Here is a 25,635-nt window from a genome sequence, read left to right as displayed (position 1 = left end):
TGGATGGGGAGAGGGATGCCCGGTGACTGGGTCTGCGATAAAGCAAAAGTAGCAACATGTTGACTATAGAATCCAGGTGATAAGAATATGGGTTCCCTATGCAACTCTTTCTACTTTTCTGAAAATTTGGAACTTTTCATAATAAAATGCTGGGGGAAAGGACTGCTGTGTTATTTTTTAAGAACACATTTATTGGTGAAGCTTATCTGTTATAAACATGAAATCATCAATGTGACCTTCCTGAGCCTCACTGCCATGTTTTATTCCTGGTATTTCTTCTCCTTTGTAGCCACTTTCTTCACGGCTCAGTTCTCCTGCAGGACTGAGGAGATGTCCCCTGACCTTCTGCTCTGGTTTGGAAGTCCCTGCTCTATACTTCTGAAGCCTCTGTGGCCACTTCCTTCAGGGCTCAGTTCTCCTGCAGGACTGAGGGTCATGTCCCCTGACCTTCTTCTCTGGTTTGGAAGTCCCTCCTCTGTACTTTCTGCCGTAGAATCTGTCAGCCCACACTAGAATCATTTACTCAGCTTCCGTAACTAATCACTAGACTTTGAGTTTCTTGAGTGCAAAGAGTCCTTCTGAAATGCTTTCAGTACAAGTAACAATGAAGAGACTCAGAATGACTTAAGCAAATAGGGATTTATCATCTCCAGGGACAGGAGTCTGGAGGGTTGGCATCTGCCATTTCCAGGTCAGGTCCAGGGCCGGGACACGGCTGATCCTCCTGCCCTCTCCTTCTTCATGTCAGCTGCTCACGGGTCATACAGACTGTAGAGCCACCATGATTATTTCAGTTCTTGAGCTCTGAACACAGACACTTTGGCAATATCTGTGGATTTGTCAAACCAGTCCTCAGTCCATTTATTATGGTTTCTTCTAGAGAAACTGACTTTGCATTTTGAAAATAATAGCTCAGAATTAGATGTCTACATGTGTTTGAAAGCACCCTTGCCTCTAATCTGGAAAAGGATTTCTCTATTTTCATACAACTATAATAATTCATGGAAGCAAGGTTCCTTCAGAGAAATAATGTGGCAGGCTGGTGTTCTGGAGTTTGCAGCCTCAGGCACTGGCCTCAGCCCTGTAGTGAGCAATGGTCGTGGCCTAGAAATTCGGTCAAAAGCAGTTTCACCACCTGAGCCTTTGGGGAGGCCTGCTCCTCAACCCACTTACCCTATTTTAGTAACAATTCAAATGTGCTTAATTATCTAGTTAATTGCTTAGAACACTTATTAAAAAGCACATAATTGGAAAGTGAAGAGGAACTAAAAAGCCTCTTGATGAAAGTGAAAGAGGAGAGTGAAAAAGTTGGCTTAAAGCTCAACATTCAGAAAACTAAGATCATGGCATCTGGTCCCATCACTTCATGGGAAATAGATGGGGAAACAGTGGAAACAGTGTCAGACTTTATTTTTGGGGGCTCCAAAATCACTGCAGATGGTGATGGCAGCCATGAAATTAAAAGACACTTACTCCTTGGAAGGAAAGTTATGACCAACCTAGATAGCATATTCAAAAGCAGAGACATTACTTTGCCAATAAAGGTCTGTCTAGTCAAGGCCATGGTTTTTCCAGTAGTCATGTATGGATGTGAGAGTTGGACTGTGAAGAAAGCAGAGCGCCAAAGAATTGATGCTTTTGAACTGTGGTGTTAGAGAAGACTCTTGAGAGTCCCTTGACTGCAAGGAGATCCAACCAGTCCATTCTAAAGGAGATCACTCCTGGGTGTTCTTTGGAAGGACTGATGCTAAAGCTGAAACTCCAATACTTTGGCCACCTCATGCAAAGAGTTGACTCATTGGAAAAGACTCTGATGCTGGGAGGGATTGGGGGCAGGAGGAGAAGGGGATGACAGAGGATGAGATGGTTGGATGGCAACACCGACTCGATGGCCATGAGTTTGAGTAAACTCCGGGAGTTGGTGATGGACAGGGAGGCCTGGTGTGCTGCGATTCATGGGGTCGCAAAGAGTCAGACATGACTGAGTGACTGAACTGAACTGAGCTGGCAGTCTGGTGGCTAAGACTCCATGCTCCCAACATTGGGGGCCCAGGTTTGATTCCTGGTCCAGGGAACTAGATTCCCATATGCCACAAGAAGACCTGGAGCAGCCAAATAAATTATATTTTTTTAAAAAAGAAAAGGAGGAGTGGACTGAGGATCCAGCCTGAGGGGAGCAAGTAGACATGTGATCCCACCTGGAGCAGCCCAAGGTTGGTCACACAGCTGGTTTCCATAGAGATGGTGATCTTTAAATCATCCAGAAAAGGTATGATTATGTTCATTCTTCTCTGTTTAAGAAGACAGGTAGATATTATACATGAAAAATAAAACGAAAACCTACATATATATGTTCTTAGAAAGATTTTAAATATAGGAATTAAAGTATAAGATTATATACGGGTATATGGATTAAAGTATAAGTATATATTGATTAAAATACAAGCAGGAAATAATAATAGCGAATATCTCTGGATGACAGGATGTTTTTCTATTTTAAAGATAGTTTTGTATATTTTCTAAACTTTGTACTGAGCATTGAAGGGGGTGAGGGTATGCCTCCCCCAGAGATGCCACTTTGACATGCTTATTTGAGCTGAAGGCAATTGAAAAGTGACAGACACAAAGAAAAATTCTCTGCCTTCCCCTCTGTACCAGGAAGGGCGGGGTGATTCCTGATCAGCCAGAGATGGCACCACTTAGAGCTGGCACCATGCGTTCGGCCCCCATGTATCTACCTTCCCTCGGTTTCCCACTCCTAGAAGCGCAAGGCCCCTGAGGCTTGTCTTGTCACCTCCCTGCAATACTCACTGCTTTTAGGTTCGGATGCTCTGCGAGCCCAAGTTCTAAGTGTCCCCTTGGAGTCACCACCACTGAGCTCTGCTTTGTGTGTGCAAGATGCACCTGTCTGGTTTTTCCTCCTGAATCTGTCTTTCGTCATTCTGATTTTCAGGCCCTAGCCAGTGAACTAAGATGGGTTTGCTTTCCCCCCACTACATTTTTATTACTTTCTGTAGTAAATACTTTTAAAAAATACCATAGACATTCAGAATGATTCTTTTCAACTCTTGGCCTTTTGATAATGCAGTCCTCCTTACATTTTGGTTTTGTCTTTGTGAAAAATCATCAAATACCTCTCTTTATAATGGCTATCTGCAAAGTCCTGCCTGTCACAGATGCCAGCTCTCCTGGGTGGTTAGTTTCTTAATTGTCTCATAGGATGGAGCTGTGGGCTCCTATCTGGCCTTTGGTTGTAGGAATCCTGAGCTGTCTTCACTGCATGCTGTCCCTGCTCCTCAGGGGTTGTGTTTAGCCCCCTGACCAGCCTGGGGTTACTTATTCTTTTACTTTCTGGCATTGGAGGAGTGCTGTGGTTATTGAGTGTCACGGCACACTTTCCTCGGCCAGGGCTTAGGCAGACACACTTCCTTGTCATCCTCCCCTCTTGGTGCTGTAGAGGAACAGAATTTACTTCCCCCCAGATATGTCTCTTTGGCATACTAATGGTTGTTTTCCAGGAAACAACAGACATGGAAAAAATTCCAAAAGCCATATAGGAGCTAAACTTCTGTAGGAAACATTGACGCTTATCAGGTACAGCTCCGTTTGTAAGGGCGTCTCTGTCGCTGTACCAGGAAGAGAATGATGATGGAATCTCTAGAATGTCTTATCAGTGAAGCAGGCAGGACTTCAGCCTGCATGACAACCTTACCTTGTTTACTGGGCTTCCCTGGTAACCGCCTGAGCTGACTCTCCCCACCCTCAACATCCTCCTTGGCCATTTGAACAAGTGATTCAGTCTGTGTGGGTCTCTCCTCGGTCTGTGCGTTACTAAACTTTGTTGGACTGTCTCTGTTAATCTGTCTCACATCAGGTTAATTCTCAGACCGGTCAGAAGAACCTAGAAGGGTAGAGGGAACTTCTTCCATTGCTTCAAGGGTCTTGGCATCTCAATTCCCAACTGAGAAGAGTCTCAGTTCCAACTTGCCCCTGGCGTGGGCATCTGGTCTCCACGCCCTGTGTGGTGGTAGTTGTTGTTCAGTCACTACGTTATGTCTGACTCTGCGACCCCATGGACTGCAGCACTCCAGGCTCCCCCATCCTTCACTGTCTCCCAGAGTTTGCGCAAATTCATGGTACATTGAGTTGGTGATGATATCCAACCATCTCGTCCTCTCTTGCCCCCTTCTCCTGCCTTCAGTCTTTCCCAGCATCAGGGTCTTTTCCAGTGAATCAGCTCTTCCCATCAGGTGGCCAAAGTATTAGAACTTTAGCATCAGTCCTTCCAATGAGTATTCAGGGTTGATTTCCATTAGGGCTGACTAATTTGATCCCCTTGCTGTCCAGGCAGCTCTCAAGAATCTTCTCCAGCACCACAGTTCAAAAGCATCAATTCTTCAGGGCTCAGCTTCCTTTATGGTCCAAACTCTCATATCCATACATGACTACTGGAAAAACCATAGCTTTGACTATACAGACAAGAGCAGCGGCCATCCAGAACTGTGGAAATATCAGCTCTTACTGCTCTGATTTTTTTCTCCCCAACTTGGGGATTTCTTACTTTGTACTCAGCTCACCTGTGCATGTAATAGAAGTTCTCAACCTTGGCATCTACTGTCATTGCCTGGGAAGTATTTAGATGTTCCCGGGTAGCCCAGACCAAAATCAGAATGTCCCAGGATGTTTATAAAGCTCCCCAGGGATTCCCTTTTGCCACCGAGGATAGGAACCACCGATTTAACATGATGTTTTATGTTACCCAATGATATGTGTGTTTAAACATATTTTACTTTTCTACTGGGAGTATTTTCAAATTACTTTGTCAGAAGTAGGTTTCCATCATGTCTAATTAGAAAAAAGAACTCTCTTACAATGAGATAGGAAGGAAGCTAGCTGTTAAGTTCCTCTTACATGCTAGGCTCAGTGCTTTGGTCTTTCACATGTGTTATTTCATTTAATACTCAGAAGAATCCTGTAGGGTGGGTGATGGTTTACTTGTGTTTGCAGATAAGAAAACTGGCTTGGAGAAAGTGAGTAACAAGCATCTGGGTACACATCTCACAAATGACAGAACCAGACAGGGGCCCATGACATGCCCAAGCCCACCCTTTCTCCTTATGCCTTGACGGATGTGAAAGAGATTTTCCATGCAGATCTTTCAAAATAAAAATCGGCACTTGGTTTATGTAGATTATATGGCAACTCTATTTTAGTTTTTAAAGGAGCCTTCATTCGGTTTTCCATAGTGGCTGCCCCTTTTCACCACATCCTCTCCAGCTTTTATTGTTTGTAGATTTTCTGATGATGGCCATTCTGACCAGTGTGAGATGGTATCTCATTGTAGTTTTGATTTGCAGTTCTTTAATAATTAGTGATATTGAGCATTTTTTCCTTTGCCTGTTGGCTGGCTGTATGTCTTCTTTGAAGAAATGTCTCTTTAGGTCTTCTGCCCATTTTTTGGTTGGGTTTTTTTTTAAGATGTATTTATTTTTGGCTGGGCTGGGTCTCTGTTGTTGGATGCAGGCTTCCTCTCGGGCCGGTTGTGGCGAGCAGGGTCTGTTCTCTAGTTGTCATGTGCAGGCTTCTCACTGCCGTGTCATCTCTGGTTGCGGAGCACAGGCTCTAGGCTCTTGGGTTTCAGTAGTTGTGGCACATGGGCTCAGTTGTCCCACGACATGCGGGATCTTCCCAGACCAGGGATTGAACCTGTGTCCCCTGCCTTAGCAGGCAGATTCTGAACCACTGGACCACCAGGGAAGTCCAGTTGGGTTGTTTTTTGATTTGAGTTCTGTGAGCTGTTTCTATATTTTGGAAATGAATCCCTTGTTGGTTGCATCATTTGCAAATATTTTCTCCTATTCTGCAGGTTGTTTTTTTGTTTATGATTTTCCTTTGCTGTGCAGAAGCTTTTAAGTTTAACTAGATCCCAAGTTTCAGGTATGTGTTGAATGTACTTATTCAGAATACTTTCTCTTCCCACACCACCAAGGTTGTTCTGTTCTACATACTTCATCTCACTTCTGATGAGGCTAAACTGATTTTGAGTAATAGACAGTTGTTTTAGAAAAGTTTAACTCACTTTGGTTCATCAGTGTAAATCAATGTGGAGTAAAAAATTGAGTTTTCCTCCTTTCAACTGTCCTGTATCGTGAAGGGATGCTGATTGTTAAAAGCAGGTTTACTCACCCTTTTCAGAGCCCCTTCTGGTCCCTGGGGCGGGCTGTGTGCATGTGTGTGTTGGAGGTGGGGGCAGGGGCGTGAAGATACAGAGAACAAGGCTGAGGCCCCTGAGCAGTTCCCAGGGCACAGATGGTGTGGGGTCACTGTCTGGCCCCTCCACGGGTCTGATGGGGGCTCTCCTCCCTGCCTCTCTGGTGATGGGGCATCAGATGCGCACACTCGTTTCTCCTCTGTGTCTCGCCTTCACTCTGCTCCTGGTCCATGACTCCGGAGTGGTTGGGGCTTTATCTCTGCCTGGAACCTGAATAAGTGACTTCTCTGTTGGAACATCTGAGTTAGGCTTTTACGGAGCATAGCATTTTCATTTGATTTCCTTCGGCTGGAAACCAAACCACCTCTGAGTCTCTGTTTCTTTCCTTGGCAGCTCTTCCACTGGGTCCTCCAGCCACGTCTCGCAGAAAACCAGCAGGATGGCTGCAAACAAGAGTAAGAGCCAGAGCTCCCTGGCCCTTCACAAGGTGATCATGGTTGGCAGCGGAGGGGTTGGCAAGTCAGCCCTGACTCTGCAGTTCATGTACGATGAGGTAAGACACGCCAGCACACGCTGCCTCCCCATCGGGTCTGCTGTTGCCCTGTCCCTCGTGTGCTTGTTCCCCCGTGCGCTTTAGAGTCATGGGGTAAATTATGTTACAGTGGCTTCTGAAGAGCTTTCCAGCAGGTTCTAACCTGGGTAAGCTCTGCACTGCTGATGTTAGGTGATCATTTCAGCTCTGGCACAGGGTGTTTGGGGTCCCTGCTCCCATTATTCCCGTGATTGAATTATGGCAGGAACATAGGGGGCGCCTTTGCACAGGTGAATCTGAAGAGTGAGCCAGGTACCTAGCTTTGTGACTGTTGATCTGGAGGACATACTGACAGCGAGAGAGGAGGAGTTGTAAGAAATTCATCTTTTCTCAAGTGACAGACATCATGTGTGCTCTAGTTGTCCCACTGGTCAGGGTAAAGTTCCAAGTTTCCATCACTTTCTGAGTGTAACGGCACTGGCGCAAGTCCAGTGTGACGACACAGGCTCGATTCCTGTGGCAAGTGTCCCTGCTTGACGGCCACTTGCCCGTCCTGCGGCAGAGCCCCCAGGCCAGAGTTTGAGCCTCGAGGCCTCTTGCTGGCAGTGTGTTCACATGACACATGCTTTCCAGAATTTGTAAGAGAAGATATCCTCACCACAGTCAATTAAGATCATCCTCTCTTTTCACTAGACTTTGACCCCCTGTCCAGCCGCCTCCTAGGTAGTGTGGGGTTGGATGGCCATGACCTTTTGGGATATGGCTGAGGGAAGTGAGATTAGGGATACACCTAGCAGGGAACCAGTGATGCACATTTGTGTGGTTTGGAATCGCTGGGCATGTGGTTGGGTTATCACCAGCTGTCCCAGTGTCTGCTGCCCACCAGGATTATTCTACCGCCTACCTGACTCAGTCTGGCATGGTGATGGGAGGTGCAGGGCCAGGGGTATGTCCTGGCACGAGTGTGTCCAAGGCAGCAGGCACGGAAAGTGTGTGGGAAGCAGAGGAGGGGTGGGCTCGAAACATGGAGTCAGAAACTGGTCTGGAAGATTCTTCCAGATCTTACAGCCTCTTACAGGGAAGATGGATAGAGGTTGCTGAAATTTGCCAAGAGTCCTCAAACCTTCATTACTAGCAATGTCACGTAGTTGTGAAGTTGTAAACGATCATCAAAGAGAAACTTAAACCAACTAAGCTAGAAGAAAGACTACATGAGTTTTTAATGCTCTATAGGAAATATTTCAGGATCACTGGCATATGACAAGATAGTTCAAGCATATACAGCAAGTGTATACAACATAGGACGGTATTCTAGAGGTGTGCCAGGCAGTTAATTAACAAGACTGTTATTGTGCTGGATTTGGGGAGTCAATGGTATTTGTAGTGTTGCTGTGTAATAAATTACCATACATTCAGCAGCTTCAAACTACACACAGCCGTCACTTCCATTTCCAGGGGTCAGGGGTATAGCCTGGCTGAGCTGAGGGCACTGCCTAGGGTCTCAGGCTGCAGGGAGGGTATCCAGCTTCCTGCCAGCTTGCTGGCTGTTGGCAGATGCAGGATGACACCCTTGGCTCCTGGAGGTTGCCCCTAGTTCTCTGTCGTATGGTCTGTTCCGCAGACAACTCTTCCCCAGCCAGCAGGCAAATCTCTGGTGGTTTAGACAGATCCTCCTACATAGAAATGTAGTCATGAGGTCATTTCATCACAGCTGCCATATTCTATTGGTTTGAAGCCAGTCGGGGTCCCCTACAGTCAAGGGGAGAATGTCACACAAAGGACTCCCGAGGGTGGGTTCACCAGAGTATTTTTACATTTAATAAAATGTATAATGAATTGTGATTCCTTTTCTCCTTGGAGATAATCATTTTTGTATTTAATATTATATGTGTGATTTTGTATTTGTTTCTTTAGAGAGTGCCCTTCAGTGAATAAGCTTCAGGCCAAAACCTCCATCACCTCCTGAGTCATACTCCCCTGTACCTTATCATGAGAAACTTTTTGTTTGTATGTTTTTGCATGACCAATTTCTTTTCTCTAAATTGAAGTATAGTTTATTTATAATGTTGTGTTGGTTTCTGCGGTACAGCAGAGTGATTCAGTTATACATATATTCTTTTTCATATTATTTTCCATTATGGTTTATCACAGGATATTGAATATAGTTCCCTGTGCTGCTATACAGTAGGACCTTGTTTTTTACCCATCCTATGTAATAGTTTGCATCTGCTAATCCCCAACTCCCAGCCTATCCCTCCCCAAGCCTGCCTCCCCCATGAAAACCACAGGTCTGTTCTGTGAGTCTTTCTGTCTCACAGAAGAGTTCATTTGTGTCATAGTTTAGATTCCATGTAAGAGTGATATCATATGGTCTTCATCTTTCTCCTTCTGACTTCACTTAGTGTGATAATTTCTAAGGCCATCCATATTGCTGCAAATGGCATTATTTCATCCTTTTCTATGGCTGAGTAATAGTCCACTCTATGTGTATCACATCTTCTTTACCCATTCATCAGTTGATGACATTTAGGTTGCTTCCACGGCTGGGCTGTTGTGAATGGTGCTGCTGTGAACATAGGCGTGCGTGTGTCTTTTTGAAGTCTTGTCTTGTCTGGATACGTGCCCAGGAGTGAGACTGCCTGACCAGTGGCAGTTCTATTTTTAGTTTCCAGAAAAACCTCTATAGTGTTCCCCATAGTGGTTGCACCAATTTACATTCCCCCACCAACAGTGTAGGAGGGTTCTCTTTTCTCCACACCCTCTCCAGCATTTGTATACTTTTGTTTCTGACACTTGCTTTTATTTATTATATGCAGCAGCAGAGGCCAAAGTGGGGAAATCTAGCAGAATCTCTTTAATTTACCCACAACATTTTTGCATGAGAGAGGCAAATCTCAGGATCTGCTATGGAAGTCTTTCTTTGTTTTTGCTTAAAAATGTACTTTGCTTCCTAAAGTCTTATTTTTTCTCGTGTAACAGAGGCTAGGGAAGAAGAGATGGTGAGGAGAGGAATTAAGATTCTTTAAGGAGAAGGGGTTAGAGGAGCAGCTATTAATGGAGATGAAGGAGGGGATTCTGTGCCGCCTCCTACTCCGAATAATGGGCGGTGTCTGAAGTTGTTGGCACCCACTGGGTAGAGGGCGGGACTGCTGCCAAACACAAACAGGAGACCCCACTCGGGGAATCATCCAGCCTAAATGGTCAGTCATGCTGCTGTCAGGCGGCCTGGCCAGAGACAGCTCAGTGCGGGGAGGTTCCTTTACCACATGGGTGACTGAAGGGCCCTGGATGCCGGGTTCTTTAGAACTGAGCCACGTTTTAAATCCTCAGCCTAATGTACATGAAGACTTTTAGCTATTTGCTTTGTTGATAAGTGAGGTTGGCAATGGGGAGATTTTGGTGGCAACTGCTTTGAGACTTCTGGCAGTGGCTGGTAGTCAGCTGAGTGGTGGCTCAGGACAAAGGGTCTGTGTGAGGCTGGCCTTAGGCTTGGTGTCTTGGCATCTGAGACAGAACCCCAGCAGCCTGGCAAAATCAGCAGGGTGGCTCCTGTTAACAGAATTGTCAGCGTCAAGGCTCTGAGCTCATATTCTCATAATGAGCACGTTCCCTGGCACTGAGGCCCCTCCATGCAGCCACACGGGGACATTTGGACTCCAGTGTCAGAGGACTCAGTGGAACTCCTGCTGCATTTATCCTTGAAAGTTCAGAAATAAGCAACTGAGGTGCTTTACAGTGGTGTTGAGTTCACACTGGGTGTTGGGGTGGTTTTTTTGAGGGAGTCATATATTTGTCTCTTTGGAAAGACGTTAACAGGAGGATACTGCTATGAAGCATGGGCAAATTTTCATATTTTCTCTATTTTAAGATTGTTATATGAGTGTAAGAGAAATTAATACTAAAACTTTTAGTATCTTTACTTTTAGAATTAAAATCATTTGAATTAATAGCTGTTGATTGATAACACAAGGCTGTTTTTCAGTGTTCTACAAAGGGGTCCGTAAGTTCATGTTGATACTTTCAATTTCATTTTTTAATTACTTCAGCTGCTTCAGGTCTAAGTTGTGGCACGTGGGCTCTAGAGCTTGGGCTCAGTAGTTGTGGCACACAAGCCTAGTTGCTCTGCGGCATGTAGGGTCTTCCTGGACCAGGGATCAAACCCGTGTCCTCTGCGTTGGCAGGAGGGTTCTTAACCACTGGACCACCAGGGAAGTCCCTCAATTTGATTTTTAAATTTTTAAAAAATTATAGCTTTATGAAGAGTTCGTGTACCATGAAACTCACCCTTTTAAACTGAACCATTGAGTGATTTTTAGGGTATTCACACGGGTGTGCAGCCATCACCATGATGTAATTGTGGAACATATTTTTCACCTCAAAAAGCGCCCCCTGCACAGTAGCAGCCATTCCTCATTATCGCCCCCACCCGGAGCCTGGCAGCGACTTTCTGTTCCTATGGAGGTGCTGTTCAGGACGTTCTATATACATGGAATTAGTATGTGACCTTTATGTCTGGTTTCTTTCACTGAGCATCACCTTTCGAAAGTTCATCCAGTGTTACAGTTGTATCAGTGTTTCATTTCTTTTTTAAAAAATTGCAGTATAATTCACATACCATAAAATTGACCCTTTTAAGTGTACAATTCAGTGATTTTTAGTATATTTACAAAACTGTGCAACCATTACCACTTATGTAATTCCAGAAAGTTCCCATTCCCCTCAAAGAAACCTAATACCCACTGGCAGTCACCTCCACCCCCTCCCACAGCCCTGGCCACCATGAATCTGCTTTCTGTTTCCACAGACTTGTCTGTTCTACTCGTTTCATGTAAATAGACTCATATATGATCTTTTGTGTCTGGCTTCTTTTACCTACCAAAATTTGTCAGGGTTCATCCAGGTTGTAGCATGAATCTGTTTCCTTACTTTTTACAACTGAATAATATTCCATTGTCTGGATATGCTATATTTTGATATTCATTTGTCAGTTGATATTTGGTTATTTCTACCTTTGGCTATTATGGGTAATGCTGCTGTGAACATTAACCTACAGGTGTTTGTGTGGACACCTCACATTCTCTTGGGTGTGTACCTTGGTGTGAAATTTGCTGGATTATATGGTAACTCTGTTTAACTTTTTGGGAACTGCAAAACTGTTCTATATACAGCCACACCATTTTACAATTTATGAGGGTTATAATTTCTCCATGTTCCCACCAATGCTTGTTATTGTCCATCTTTTTGATTACAGCATCTTCAGGTCAGTCGCTCAGTCGTGTCTGACTCTTTGCAACCCCATGAATCGCAGCATGCCAGGCCTCCCTGTCCATCACCAACTCCCAGAGTTCACTCAGACTCATGTCCATTGAGTCAGTGATGCCATCCAGCCATCTCATCCTCTGTCATCCGCTTCTCCTCCTGCCCCCAATCCCTCCCAGCATCAGGGTCTTTTCCAGTGAGTCAACTCTTCGCATGAGGTGGCCCAAGTATTAGTGGGTATGAAGTAGTAGCTCATGGTTTTGATTTACATTTTCCTAATGACTAGTCAGGCTGAGCATCTTTTCATGTGCTTTTTGGCTATTTGTATATCTTCTTTGGATAACATCTATTCAGATCCTTTGTCTATTTTTTTTTTCATTTCATTTGGTGTTTTCTTCCTTTGCCCATTTAAAAATCAATATTTAACTTTAAAATTGTTTTCTTATTGAGTTATTAGAGTTATTTATATATTCTGAATACTAGCTCCTTATTAGATACAGTCTTTACAGATATTTTCTGCCATTCTCTGGGTTGTATTTTGACTTTGGTGGTGTCTTTCAAAGCACAAAATTTAAAAATTTTGATAAAGTCCAGTTTATCTATTTTCCCTTTTGCTGCTTGTGCTTTTGGTGTCGTATCTAAGAAGGCATTGCTAAATTCAAGGTTATGAAGATTTCTACTTTCTGTTTTCTTCTAAGAGTTTATAGTTTCAGCTCTTGTATTTAAGTCTTTGCTCCATTTTGAGTTAATTTTTGTATGTGATGTGAAATAAGGGTCCCAAGTTCATTTTTTCACATGTGGATATCCAGTTATACCAGCATGAAGTCAATTTTAATAGTACATTGCTGTCATTAAAATTATCCCCTGAATATCCTGACTTATAACATTAAAATACTTATTTTATGAATGATGCAATATAAAGAAAATAGCTCTGTATCATAATTACTAAATAATGTAACCACTGAGGGAAGTTTAACATTTCTTTGAAATTTTTTTGTCTTTCGTCTCTTTTAGTGGGTTGTATTCTATCCAGATATTCTGTTTTAAAGTTTCTTGAATTAATTCATTTCTCTGCTGGGCTACATTGCCAATTTAATATTCATTTACATTCGTTTGTTTCAGTTTTCCTGTTTAACAGCTTTTCTTTTGCTTTGTCCTCCCAGGGTGTTTCTTTGTTTTTAGTAGCTGCATAGTATTCCATTATGTAGATCCCTGGCCTGGGCAGTGGGGTGGTTTTTAACCTTCTGTTGTCACGTGTGGTACCACAGTGAATAACCTTGTGTGTTCCTGTGCACGTGTGTCTGTAAATTAGATTCCTAGGAGGAGGACGAACCTTCTCCAACTTGATTAGGTGTTGCCATATTTGTCTCCATACAGACGATATTGTTGTCTCCTCCCACTAGCAATGTGCAAGAGGGCCTTTTCCCCAAAGTGTGTTGTCAGACTTTGGGATTTTTTGCCAGTCTGGTAGGTGAAAAATGGTATCTCTGTGTAGTTACCATTTTTATTTTATTAGTGGGTATGAACATCTTTTCCTGTGTTTAGCATCACACATATTTATTTTTGTGTATTATTTGTCTGTTGCCACTTTTCCCCATCAGCTTGGTCTTTTGTCTCTCCCTGTTTCTAGTTAATATATAGCTCTTTGTGATACGGCTTTAAATACTTTTTCCCTGTTTGTCGTTTGTCTTTGTTTATAGTGTGTTGTGCCATACAGAAGTTTAAAAATTTTTTATGTAGTCTAATTTATCAATTTTTTCTTACATGGCTTCTGGATTTTGAGTCATAGTTAAAAAGGCCTTCCCCACTTCAAGGTAATAAAGGGATTTCACCCATGTTTTCTTCTAGTTCTCGAGTGTTTTGTTGTTAACATTTAATCTTGACCCATTTGGAGTTTATCTTGTTGTACAGTTATTTAAGCCTCTTGGTGCCTCTTGACCAATTACTTTTCAGATGAGTTTTATAATTCTGTTGATTATGAATAAGAGCTTCCATTTCTTACCCTCACCAGTGTTTAATTATAATTGTATACTGACAAGAATATTGCCAAGCATTCTGCTCTCTGCTTGGTGTCCTCATCTGTAAAATGGGAATATCTGCTCTTACTGTTTTTAAACAAAAAATTTAAATGGTAGAATTGAAAGGAGCAAAGAACAGAAATACTACGTAAGGGATTATCTTTATTTTATAGTGCCTTACACATGGTGTGATAATTATCCACACTCAGTACTCAGTTGATAATAAGCAAAGTGCCCATATATTGAAATTTATTTCTTTGGCAGCTTTTCTTCTCTCTTAGAACTTTGTTAATTACTGATCGTGTTGTCTGTTTGCTCAGTTCGTGGAGGACTATGAACCTACCAAGGCTGACAGTTACAGGAAGAAAGTGGTCCTCGATGGGGAAGAGGTGCAGATAGACATCCTGGACACGGCGGGACAGGAGGACTATGCGGCCATCCGTGACAACTACTTTCGGAGCGGGGAGGGCTTCCTGCTCGTGTTCTCCATCACCGAGCATGAGTCATTCACAGCAACTGCCGAATTCAGGTGCGTTTGACGAGAAATAGTCTCCAGCAGGCCCTGTGCCCTCGGTCGTGTCTCAGCCTTGGAAGGAGTTTGGGGTTAAGCATACACCTCCAGGGTTGAGCCTTCTTATCAGGAACAAATCTGTCTAAAGAACTTTCTGGGGCTTTATGGATCTTGGCACATTATAGCTCATCGTTTGTTATATTTTCTTTGGGCTTCCTCGGTTTATAATTTCCAAATATAAATGATCTTAATGAAGGATCTGTTGTCCCTAAAGAGGACAAAGCCATTCCATATAGTCAGGAACCTGTTAGTTTTCATGTAAATCCTGAGAGGCAGGGGTTGGTAAGAGTTAACGATCTTTACCTCTTTTCATAATTTTGCTAAAAAGTGAATAGTTCTGCTCTACTTTGAGGTTTCTGAGACCTCCGATGTCAGGAGATGGACGCCAGGGTCAGAGTGACTGTGTGCTGCTCCCATGGGACACGTAACCCATGGAGTGGGAAGCGCCGGCTTTGGGTCACACAGAGCCAGGTCTGAATGCTGCTCCCATGGGACACGTAACCCATGGAGTGGGAAGTGCCGGCTTTCAGTCACACAGAGCCAGGCCTGAGTCCCTGCCCTGTCACAGTCTTGTGACCCAGGGCAAGTGTACTTAGTGTTCTGTTTCCTGTCCTGAAAATCTCTTACTGATGAGATGAAATGCTGTTAGGCTAAATTTCCCAAGTAGAACCATCATTGTGTGGTGGCCTGTATCTTCTCACCATATGGGCACGTGGGGAGTGTTCACTGCCATCACTTATTTGAAATCATGAAATTCATTGTTATAAAGAAATAGTGTGCAGTGTGCGGGCTCAGTGCTCCAGGGATTCTAGCAGGTAAGATCTCTCTCTCTGCCCCATCCCCTTGCCATCTTTTACACACCTTGGTTTTTCATCCCCCCTCCTTGGAAGCAGACCTGTCCAGATGACTGTTCATATTTTTGGTTGCCAGGCATGGTTTGCAGGATATCTTAGTTCCCTGGCAAGGGACTGAACCCACAGTCCCTTGGCAATGAGAGTGCCACGTCCTAATCACTGGATGGCCAGGGGAGTCTCAGATGACTTTTTATTCTAAGAACCAAATCTAGAGGGGAAGAAGAAAACAGTGATTTGTTTTTTTCACTCTTTAGCAAGTTCTGGTCAGAAATGAAGGCCATAAGCCAAAGATGAAACTGAGGAAGCCAAAAATGCCCTCAAGGTGTGGAAGGAACATCAGTGAGCTGGGAGGGAGGCCTTGGGGACCCTTGCAGAGCAAGGGGAAAGGAGGCAGGTAGAGCCTCACTTTGTCATCCTCATGGTCTCTAGTCTCCCGAGGGTGAATATCAACAGTTCTCGGCAACTAGGGTGTGTGTGTTGTGAGCAGTTAAATGGCTAGGATTCCCTGGGAGAAATCCTGTGAATTTGGAGCTCTCTCTGACGTAGCCAGAGGTTTCCGAAAGTAGCCCCCATGTTCACAGCTAGGCCTGCCTCCGCACAGTCCCGCTGGATGCCTCCTTGAGGCAGAGCAGGGCAGCACACACACCAGCTTGTCTCTCGCCCCGTCCTGAGTCTTTGCTTTCCCGTCGGCCCCAAGACTCCCCAGAAGGGGATGTGCTGACAGTAGAGGTCACCTCCGAGAGTAACAGGGCCACCATGTCCTGTCCCCGGGTCACCACAGGCACCTCCTCCTGGGAGAAAGGCTTTGTTTGGAAAGAAGGGAAAGGACAAGTTAGTGCTTGTGGCTTGAACTCTGGGCAGTTAAAAGAAGAGCCCTAGAGCTGCCCAGGTTCCCACGGTGCACAGGATGCGTGTGGGCTATCTGAGCCCTTATGGTTAAACTCAGGCACTTCGCGCCTGTTAGCAGTTTAAAAACAGCACTTCTGCATTTATCTTCCAAATGGAAAAGCCCCAACATAAATAAAACATTAATATACTATCTTTTCCTTGAAAGTTTTCCTGGACATAATCCATAAACTAGAGAAGTAGTTTTGTTACATCAGAACTTGGTGCTAGTTTATCAATGAGATCATTAGTCACGCTTCTGTAAACCTAATGAGCCAGAAAGCAGTCAGTTTTTATTGCTCATCATATATACTGACCACATAACTTCTAAACACAGCATGCTCTTTGACACCTGTGAAATGCAGGATGTGGCAAAACTACTTAGAGGCAATTTTCAAGCATCTACTTACTGTTTTTTCTTTTTCATTTTTCTTAAAGGGAAGGATATACATATTAGGAGTTTGGAATCCACACTACTGTATATAAATTAAACAACAAGGACCTACTGTATAGCATAGGAAACTATATTTAACATTTTGTAATAACCTGTAAGGGAAAAGAATATGAAAAGGAATATATATACAGCTGAATCACTTGATCATACAACTAAAAGTAACACAACACTAAATCAACTGGTGCTTCAACAAAAAAATGTGATATCTGGTACTTCAATTGACTGTATGGAAAAAATTTAAGTATTTTTATTATTATGAAATGTCACCCTATATTATATAAAAATCAATACAGATCTCCACAAAATGTTTTTGAAGGGGTCTTTTATAGAAGTAGACATGTTCCCCCTGGATCAAAATAATGGAAGTGGAATATTTACTTTTTTTAAATACGTGTTTTTGTTTTAATTTTATTTTTTAACCTTACAATATTGGTTTTGCCATATATCAACATGAATCTGCCACAGGTATACACATGTTCCCCATCCTGAACTCTCCTCCCTCCTCCCTCCCCGTACCATCCCTCTGGGTCGTCCCAGTGCACCAGCCCCAAGCATCCAGTATCTTGCATCGAACCTGGACTGGCGACTCGTTTTCATATATGATATTATACGTGTTTCAATGCCATTCTCCCAAATCATCCCACCCTCTCCTCTCCCACAGAGTCCAAAAGACTGTTCTATACATCAGTGTCTCTTTTGCTGTCTCATATACAGGGTTATTGTTACCATCTTTCTAAATTCCGTATATATGCGTTAGTATACTGTATTGGTGTTTTTCTTTCTGGCTTACTTCACTCTGTATAATAGGCTCCAGTTTCATCCACCTCATTAGAACTGATTCAAATGTATTCTTTTTAATGGTGGAGTAATACTCCATTGTGTATATGTACCACAGCTTTCTTATCCATTCATCTGCTGATGGGCATCTAGGTTGCTTCCATGTCCTGGCTATTATAAACAGTGCTGCGATGAACATTGGGGTACACATGTCTCTTTCAATTCTGGTTTCCTCAGTGTGTATGCCCAGCAGTGGGATTGCTGGGTCTTAAGGCAGTTCTATTTCCAGTTTTTTAAGGAATCTCCACACTGTTCTCCATAGTGGCTGTACTAGTTTGCATTCCCACCAACAGTGTAAGAGGGTTCCCTTTTCTCCACACCCTCTCCAGCATTTATTGCTTGTAGACTTTTGGATCGCAGCCATTCTGACTGGTGTGAAATGGTACCTCATAGTGGTTTTGATTTGCATTTCTCTGATAATGAGTGATGTTGAGCATCTTTTCATGTGTTTGTTAGCCATCTGTGTGTCTTCTTTGGAGAAATCTCTATTTGGTTCTTTGGCCCATATTTTGATTGGGTCATTTCTTTTTCTGGAATTGAGCTGTAGGAGTTGCTTGTATATTTTTGAGATTAGTTGTTTGTTGCTTCATTTGCTATTATTTTCTCCCATTCTGAAGGCTGTCTTTTCACCTTGCTTATAGTTTCCTTTGTTGTGCAGAAGCTTTTAAGTTTAATTAGGTCCCATTTGTTTATTTTTGCTTTTATTTCCAATATTCTGGGAGGTGGGTCATAGAGGATCCTGCTGTGATATATGTTGGAGAGTGTTTTGCCTATGTTCTCCTCTAGGAGTTTTATAATTTGAGGTTTTTTGTATTTCCATACAAATTGTGAAATTATTTGTTCTATCTCTGTGAAGAATACCGTTGGTAGCTTGATAGGGATTGCATTGAATCTGTAAATTGCTTTGGGTAGTATACTCATTTTCACTATATTTATTCTTCCAATCCATGAACATAGTATATTTCTCCATCTATTAGTATCCTCTTTGATTTCTTTCACCAGTGTTTTATAGTTTTCTATATATAGGTCTTTAGTTTCTTTAGGTAGATATATTCCTAAGTATTTTATTCTTTTCGTTGCAGTGGTGAATAGAATTGTTTCCTTAATTTCTCTATTTTCTCTAGCAATCAGAATCCAACAACACATTAAAAAGATCATACACCATGACCAAGTGGGCTTTATCCCAGGGATGCAAGGATTCTTCAATATCCGCAAATCAATCAATGTAATACACCACATTAACAAATTGAAAAATAAAAACCATATGATTATCTCAATAGATGCAGAGAAAGCCTTTGACAAAATTCAACATCCATTTATGATAAAAACTCTCCAGAAAGCAGGAATAGAAGGAACATACCTCAACATACTAAAAACTATATATGACAAACCCACAGCAAACATTATACTCAATGGTGAAAAATTGAAAGCATTTCCCCTAAAGTCAGGAACAAGACAAGGATGCCCACTTTCACCATTACTGTTCAACATAGTTTTGGAAGTTTTGGCCACAGCAATCAGAGCAGAAAAAGAAATAAAAGGAATCCAAATTGGAAAAGAAGAAGTAAAACTCTCACTGTTTGCAGACGACATGATCCTCTACATAGAAAACCCTAAAGACTCCACCAGAAAATTACTAGAACTAATCAATGACTATAGTAAAGTTGCAGGATATAAAATCAACACACAGAAACATATGATTTTTAAAAAATAATTTTAGAAAGCTGATTATTTTTAGTGGAGGTCAAGTCTGATGTGCTACAGGTAACGGTTACTTTAGAGAAGATGTTTTTGAAGTACTTTTCTGTAGGCCTTGGAGTATTTAATTTTCTCCCACCACTTTGTAGTAGAAAAATTATGCACGTTGAAGTAGGGTTCCTGCCTCACAGAACTAGGGGGAAGGGCAGGGGGGCCACACATGCAGATTAGAGTTGAAGCAAGAGTTTTACAAACCATACTTACTGTTACTACTTGAGCATCCCTCTGGTGTTTCTTTGCTTTTTTGTAATATTCTATTTCACTGAGGTAAAAAGAATTACCAGTTGTACTTGCTACACTGATTTCATGGTCTGCTAATAGACTGTTCCTTTCTATATTCCTGTGGCTCAGACAGTAAAGAATCTACCTGCAATGCAGGAGACCCGGGTTTGATCCCTGGGTTGGAATTAAGGGAATTTCAACTGGGTTGGGAAGATCCCCTGGAGAAGGAAATGGCTACCAACTCCAGTATTCTTGCTTGGAGAATCCCATGGACAGAGGAGCCTGGAGAGCAACAGTCCATGGGATCACAGCGAGTCAGACATGACTTTACAACTTACCACTTGAACTTTCTATATTCTTACAAAGAAATGACTTTTTTTCTCCCAACGTAATTATTACGCATTTTGTATATAAAGATATTTCTTTTATCTGATTTCTATCCCAGAGGGTCCCAAGTTTTCCCTTTTTTGGTTTTGTTTTTGCAGAAGCATAAATTGGGGATGCTGTTGAAGTGCAAAATCCTGGGCTCCTACCCAGACATTTACTTATGGGCCCAGGAACCTGCATTTGTAATGCGCACCCCGAGTAACTCTAGTGTGGCAAACTGAAACCAGACTTGAGGAACTCCAGTTAACCACAGGGTGGAGGGGGTGCTTCCTCAGGAGGGGCTGTAAATGGCAGCTCCCTCAGCCATGCCCGCTGTCTTGCCTGGGTTGGCAGAACTGGGCTCTTCATCCAGCCTTCTTAGCTGCTTTCTTCTTGATCCACCACCACAGGGAACAGATCCTCCGCGTTAAAGCTGAAGAAGATAAAATCCCACTGCTCGTCGTGGGGAACAAGTCTGACCTGGAGGAGCGGAGGCAGGTGCTAGTGGAGGAGGCCAGGGCCAAGGCCGAGGAGTGGGGTGTGCAGTACGTGGAGACCTCGGCCAAGACACGGGCCAACGTGGACAAGGTGGGTTGTCCCCCGCCCGCCATCTGCTGCTCGTGGGGGAGCTGCTCTGGGGAGACCGGGGTGGCGGGGTGGGGAACGGATCCTAGCATCAGGACGAGAAGCACAAGGGATGGTCCAACCCACACGCCAGCCTTTGTCAGGTGCGTGCCTTTGGCCAAATGGAAGCCCAGCGGGTGAGGCCATGGCTGTGGAGGCCCTGTCCTTGCACACTCTGGGGGCAGGGCTGGCTGTGTCAGGTGCCCTCTTGGTTTTGCTCTTATTGACGGATTGGGTGGGCTTCCCTGATAGCTCAGTTGGTAAAGAATCCACCTGCAATATAGGAGACCCCGGTTCAATTTCTGGGCCGGGAAGATCTGCTGGAGAAGGGACAGGCTACCCATTCCAGTATTCTTGGGCTTCCCTTGTGGCTCAGCTGATAAATAATCCACCTGCAATGCAGGATACCTGGGTTCAATCCCTGGGTTGGGAAGATCCATTGGAGAAGGGAAAGGCTACCCACTCCAGTATTCTGGTCTGGAGAATTCCATGGACTTTACAGTCCATGGGGTTGCAAAGAGTTGGACACCACTGACTGACTTTCACTTTTCACTTTCACGAATTGGATAGATTTGTCCTTTTCACCTTCCTATCCCCCTGTAGAGCCCAGGAGTCCTGTCTTTATAACTTAGTCCCTGCATCATAGTTTCTCCCAGGAATTGGCTCTTTAGGGAACTCTCTCTTCCTCAGCCCCAGAGTACTTTCTCATTCAAACGCCTGTAGCTAAGGAAAGGATAACCTTGACAGTGATAAATACCAACAGTTGAAAAACCACCTTCCAGCGATGCAAGGCCTTTTAAATGCATTATTGTATTTTTTTGGCCATGCTGGGTCTTCACTGCTGTGTGGGCTTTTCTCTAGATGCAAGGAGTGGGGGTACTCTTCATTGCAGTGCATGGGCTCTATGGTGTGTGGGCTCAGTAGTTGCGGTTCCCAGGCTATAGGGCACAGGCTCAATAGTTGTGGTGCACACAGGCTCAGTTGCTCTTTGGCATATGGGATCTTCCGGGATCAGGGATCAAACCCATGTCTCCTGCATGGGGGGTAGATTCTTTACCACTGAGCCACAAGGGAAGCCCTTTAACACGTTATTGACTAGAGACATATTATAGCAACAGGCGTTAGTTTCTACAAAGATCTGTTTGTCAATAATGTGTTTTTTGGAAGAAAAAAAAATTTCAGAGTGGTTACCCCAGAGCATCTAAAGCTGAGACTTTCTCTCTGCCGTCACCCTGTTCCTCAGCTCTGACATCATAACATGGCTCCCGTAAAACCTACATATATGGCTTTGCAGCCAAGTAGTGGACACATCTGCTCCATCTGCACAGCATCTGAATCCCCCCCACTTCCTTCTCACTTCTCCTTTGCTTCTTTCCTAAAGAGCAAGAAATATGATACCAAGCGCTATTGTAGCCAGCTGGAAGATTTAGGATGTTGGTGTCAGGAGGGCTTCACTCTGGAAGCCTCTCCAACAACATAAATCGGTTTAATTGTGTCTGGAGTGTGAAGCAGGTTCCTTCGGCAGCTCCTTTTTCTCTGTTAGCTCTTACGTTGATTCTTGTATGTTTCCAAATCTTTCCATTTTTATCAAATAGTTTTCTAGCCATAGAATTACAACACACAGGAAATCCAGTCACATACTTCATTTTTTAAAAATCAAGATGACTTGCTGGGCATGGAACTGTGGACGTGGGGAGCAGGGGCTGTCACAGAGCGGCTTGTCATCTGCCCTTCCTGCCCCGACCTGCTGGACCTGCCAAACAGGAACCAGCAGAAACTGATGACCAACAGGCAGCATTGTATTCACTTGTCAACAGTTCACAGGGAAGGGGATTGTTGATAAGACTGGCCAGTGAACAGCTTGGTCAACATTTGATGCTGGACATACACCCTTCCCCCTTCTGCCTTTTGCTGTTAGAAAATCCAGCAATATTTGAAGCTGTTCTCAGTGACTATTGGGCTTCCCTGGTAAAGAATCCACCTGCAGTGCAGGAGACCTGGGTTTGACCCCTGGGTTGGGAAGATTGCCCTGGAGAAGGAGATGGCTACCTACTTTAGTATTCTTGTCTGGAGAATCCCATGGACAGAGGAGCCTGGCAGGCTACAGTCCATGGGGTTACGAAGAGTCAGACAAGACTGAGCAACTGACACTTCAGCCACTATTGGGCGGAGCAAGGGGTGTGCTTTCCTGAGAGACTGAAGGGAAGGAAGGGATACTTAGGTTAGCCTGATCCAGTTTGGGGGATCCTTCACTATACCCTGAGCTGGTGGTGAGTGCCTGTGGAGCCCTCATTCAGAAAGCTTGATCTCACTTTCCCTAGGAAAGTAACAGGAGTCTGTTGTTCTGTGCAAGTGTCCAAAGGTAAAAGCCTACTCTGAGTCTCACATTTGGCATCTTCTCCATGAGAAATCATGAACCTTTCTTTGTAGGAGGTGTATAATCATTACCCAGGCATGGGTGCTGGGAGCAGATGATGACAATCCGTATCGAAGTAACACACTAGCATTCACAATAGGTCTCATCAGCTCCTGAAGAAGCCCCTTTAGCTGACATCAGGGAGTGGAGGCGCAGGTGTGGGAGGAGGGGACAGGTTGCTCTTTCTGCTTCTCCCCGACCCCTGAGAACGTAAGTCTGCTGCTTGGGGCTCGTGATGAGGTTCCTGCCTTTAGGGTTCATTGTTTCAGGAGTGGGTACTCGTGCCTTCCTTCCGTCTCCTGGTGCTTGGGAGGTACTGGGAGGTTTGAGGACTGTTATCACTCTCAGTGTCTGTAAGTTTCACAAACTGCTGTGGCTCAGTCCGGTGATGTTTTATCCCTCATCATACTTACCCTGAGAACAGCTTTTATCATTCTGCAGTAAGCCACTGGATGCAAGAACAGCGTGATGCTTCTGTCCGTGTGATGTGAGCAGAGATATCTCCTTTGTAGAACCAGAAAATGCTTTTAATGTTAATTGTTCTCCTTTGCTTTAAACCTTTTGTTTTTGATGACCCATGGTTTCTAAGAATACATTTGGCTTGATGCTTTAAAATGTGACCACATATCCTGCTTGGTCAAACTGCTTCATTACATCATGAAATGGCTTTTTCCTCCCCACCCCAGGTGTTCTTTGACCTCATGAGAGAGATCAGGACAAAGAAGATGTCAGAAAACAAAGATAAGAATGGCAAGAAAAGCAGCAAGAACAAGAAAAGTTTTAAAGAAAGATGTTGCTTACTGTGAAGGCCCAGGTGCTGGACCAAGTGTGTCGCCACTGAGGACCGAGGGCGGGTTCCTTGAGACAAGACTTCCGTTGACCTCTCAGCCTGTTCCTGTGCTCCCCAACCTCCTTCACACACACTTCTGTAAATGGGGAAAAATATCTGTGACTCGTTGGCTGGCAGAAGAAATAAGTCCTTGACCCTGCCGTGGGATGGCTCCTTTGTCAGGAGGTTGCAGAGATTGATCTCTCTTTTCCTCCCTAAAGTTAACCATGAATGTAGTGCAGGGGTTAGCCAAGTGTAGTTAAAAAGACTGTCCTTGTTTCTTCTTTTTTCCCCCCAGTTTGATGACATTAGTATCTCCTGCTTTGAAATAAAAATGTCTTATTAGCTCTTGAGAGGCAAGGAGTGGGGTGAGACTCCCCTGCTCTTGTCAGCTCCACAGTAGTTCTCAGAAACACCCATTAGGTTCTAATGACGCTGGAAAATTCAGGGACTTTTTGGATAAGTCTTTTGGCCATACCCTGTGGACTGGAAGCAGAGCTAAAAAAAAAAAAAAAAAAAAATTTTTGAGTTGGGCCAAGCAGGTCAATACCAAGCTCAGAAATCCTTCTCAGTATGAAAGTTGCATTCTTCAGAGTTAAGTATCAGCCAGTCACAGGCTGTGCTGGTTCCTCTTCTGTAGCATCCTGATTTTTGTGAAGGAGCTTCTTTTTAATAAAGGAAGATTCAAGATCAGTATACTTTATAATAAATGAAGATACAAGATCAATATACTTTATAAATGATACTTTTCTAATAAGAATTTAAAAAATCCTTTGGCCAAATCCTCTCCTCATTGCCAGTCGTGAGGTCCCGCCCCTGCTCCTCTACCCGTAACCAGCACACTCCATCCTGACCATCTCCTTGCTGCAGAGGCTGAGAAGACCTTTTCTCTTGTTTTCTTTCAGTGTATCCTCAGTTCTTCTGAAGTACGTGATGAGTTAAAACTGTGTTCTGAACTGAAGCCAGAGCTGTGCCACACACCTGGCTACCTCTCGTACAATTGCTCAGTAAATGCTGAATTTAAAATCAGAAGAAGTGGAACAGGATAAGAAAAGCCAGTGCCCCTTCACATCTGAGAGCTGGTTGCTGTATCTAATATAAATTTGTTTCTGAGACAACCATCTAGTTAAAAAAAAAGGTTTTTATGGATGACATATCATTCATGTTTTTTGTGTCAATATTCTGAATTCAGCAATCAGAAAGTTTTTCATCAGGAAAAGATGACTGATAGAAACCTAGTACTCAGCATATTTTTCCCCATTTTTCAGAAGTGACATTTCACATAGGTGCCAAAAGTGAATTGGGGCGGGGAGAGTGGGAACCTTTGGAATTTATGGTTATTACAGAAATTGTAGAAATTATGATCTGACTGGAAAACAACCTTGTTATCTCCTCCCAAAGAATCATGGGCTTTTTTCAATTAAAAAAAAGCAGAAATTCAGAGTTTTTCAGAATTGAAGCCTTTTTATTTTATCCTTTTGTCATACATGTGAAATATAAGTATTAAACAAATTGACCACAAATTATTCATTATTGTTCTTATTAGATGTTCTATAAACTTTATTTCAATTATTTTTTTGAATTGTGCTGTGGGAAATAAATTTTTTGATATAAACAGTAATTTTAACTAAATCTTTCCTTTGGGAGAGATGACTCTTCCTAAAATTTAAAAAAGTTGAAGGTAATCACATTGTTGAATTTTTTTAAACCATCTTTTTCTTTTCATCAGTTTGTCACCTTTTGACATCAGTTCCAGTTGAGAGTAGGAAGGTTTGGAACATGTACAAATTAATTAAGTG

General features: G+C 43.3%; 1 protein-coding gene across 21 annotated transcripts in view; it reads left to right on the top strand.

Annotated features, from left to right (window-relative positions):
- The window catches only part of RALB (RAS like proto-oncogene B), a 75,218-nt gene extending 49,941 nt beyond the window's left edge, over positions 1-25,277 (top strand). For 16 of the 21 annotated variants that reach the window (XM_086349374.1, XM_086349397.1, XM_086349369.1 and 13 more), the window contains 4 exons: positions 6,605-6,764; positions 14,341-14,549; positions 20,378-20,555; positions 23,694-25,277. In XM_086349374.1, the coding sequence (XP_086205500.1) occupies positions 6,651-6,764; positions 14,341-14,549; positions 20,378-20,555; positions 23,694-23,813 (621 nt within the window). In that variant the 5' untranslated portion in view covers positions 6,605-6,650 and the 3' untranslated portion in view covers positions 23,814-25,277. Of the gene's footprint in view, positions 1-2,139; positions 2,270-5,866; positions 5,938-6,604; positions 6,765-14,340; positions 14,550-20,377; positions 20,556-23,693 lie in introns of all 21 variants that reach the window. The other 5 variants (XM_086349377.1, XM_086349378.1, XM_086349385.1 and 2 more) reach the window with 3 other exon arrangements.
- The last annotated feature ends 358 nt before the right edge of the window (positions 25,278-25,635 follow it).

Source organism: Bos grunniens, chromosome 2 (assembly GCF_055505025.1).
Source record: "Bos grunniens cultivar Pamir isolate PY7600 chromosome 2, Bosgru_T2T1.0, whole genome shotgun sequence".
NCBI classification, from domain to species: domain Eukaryota; kingdom Metazoa; phylum Chordata; class Mammalia; order Artiodactyla; family Bovidae; genus Bos; species Bos grunniens.
The sequence above is the reverse complement of the archived record's forward strand: the minus strand, read 5'-3'. Positions and strand labels throughout refer to the sequence as shown.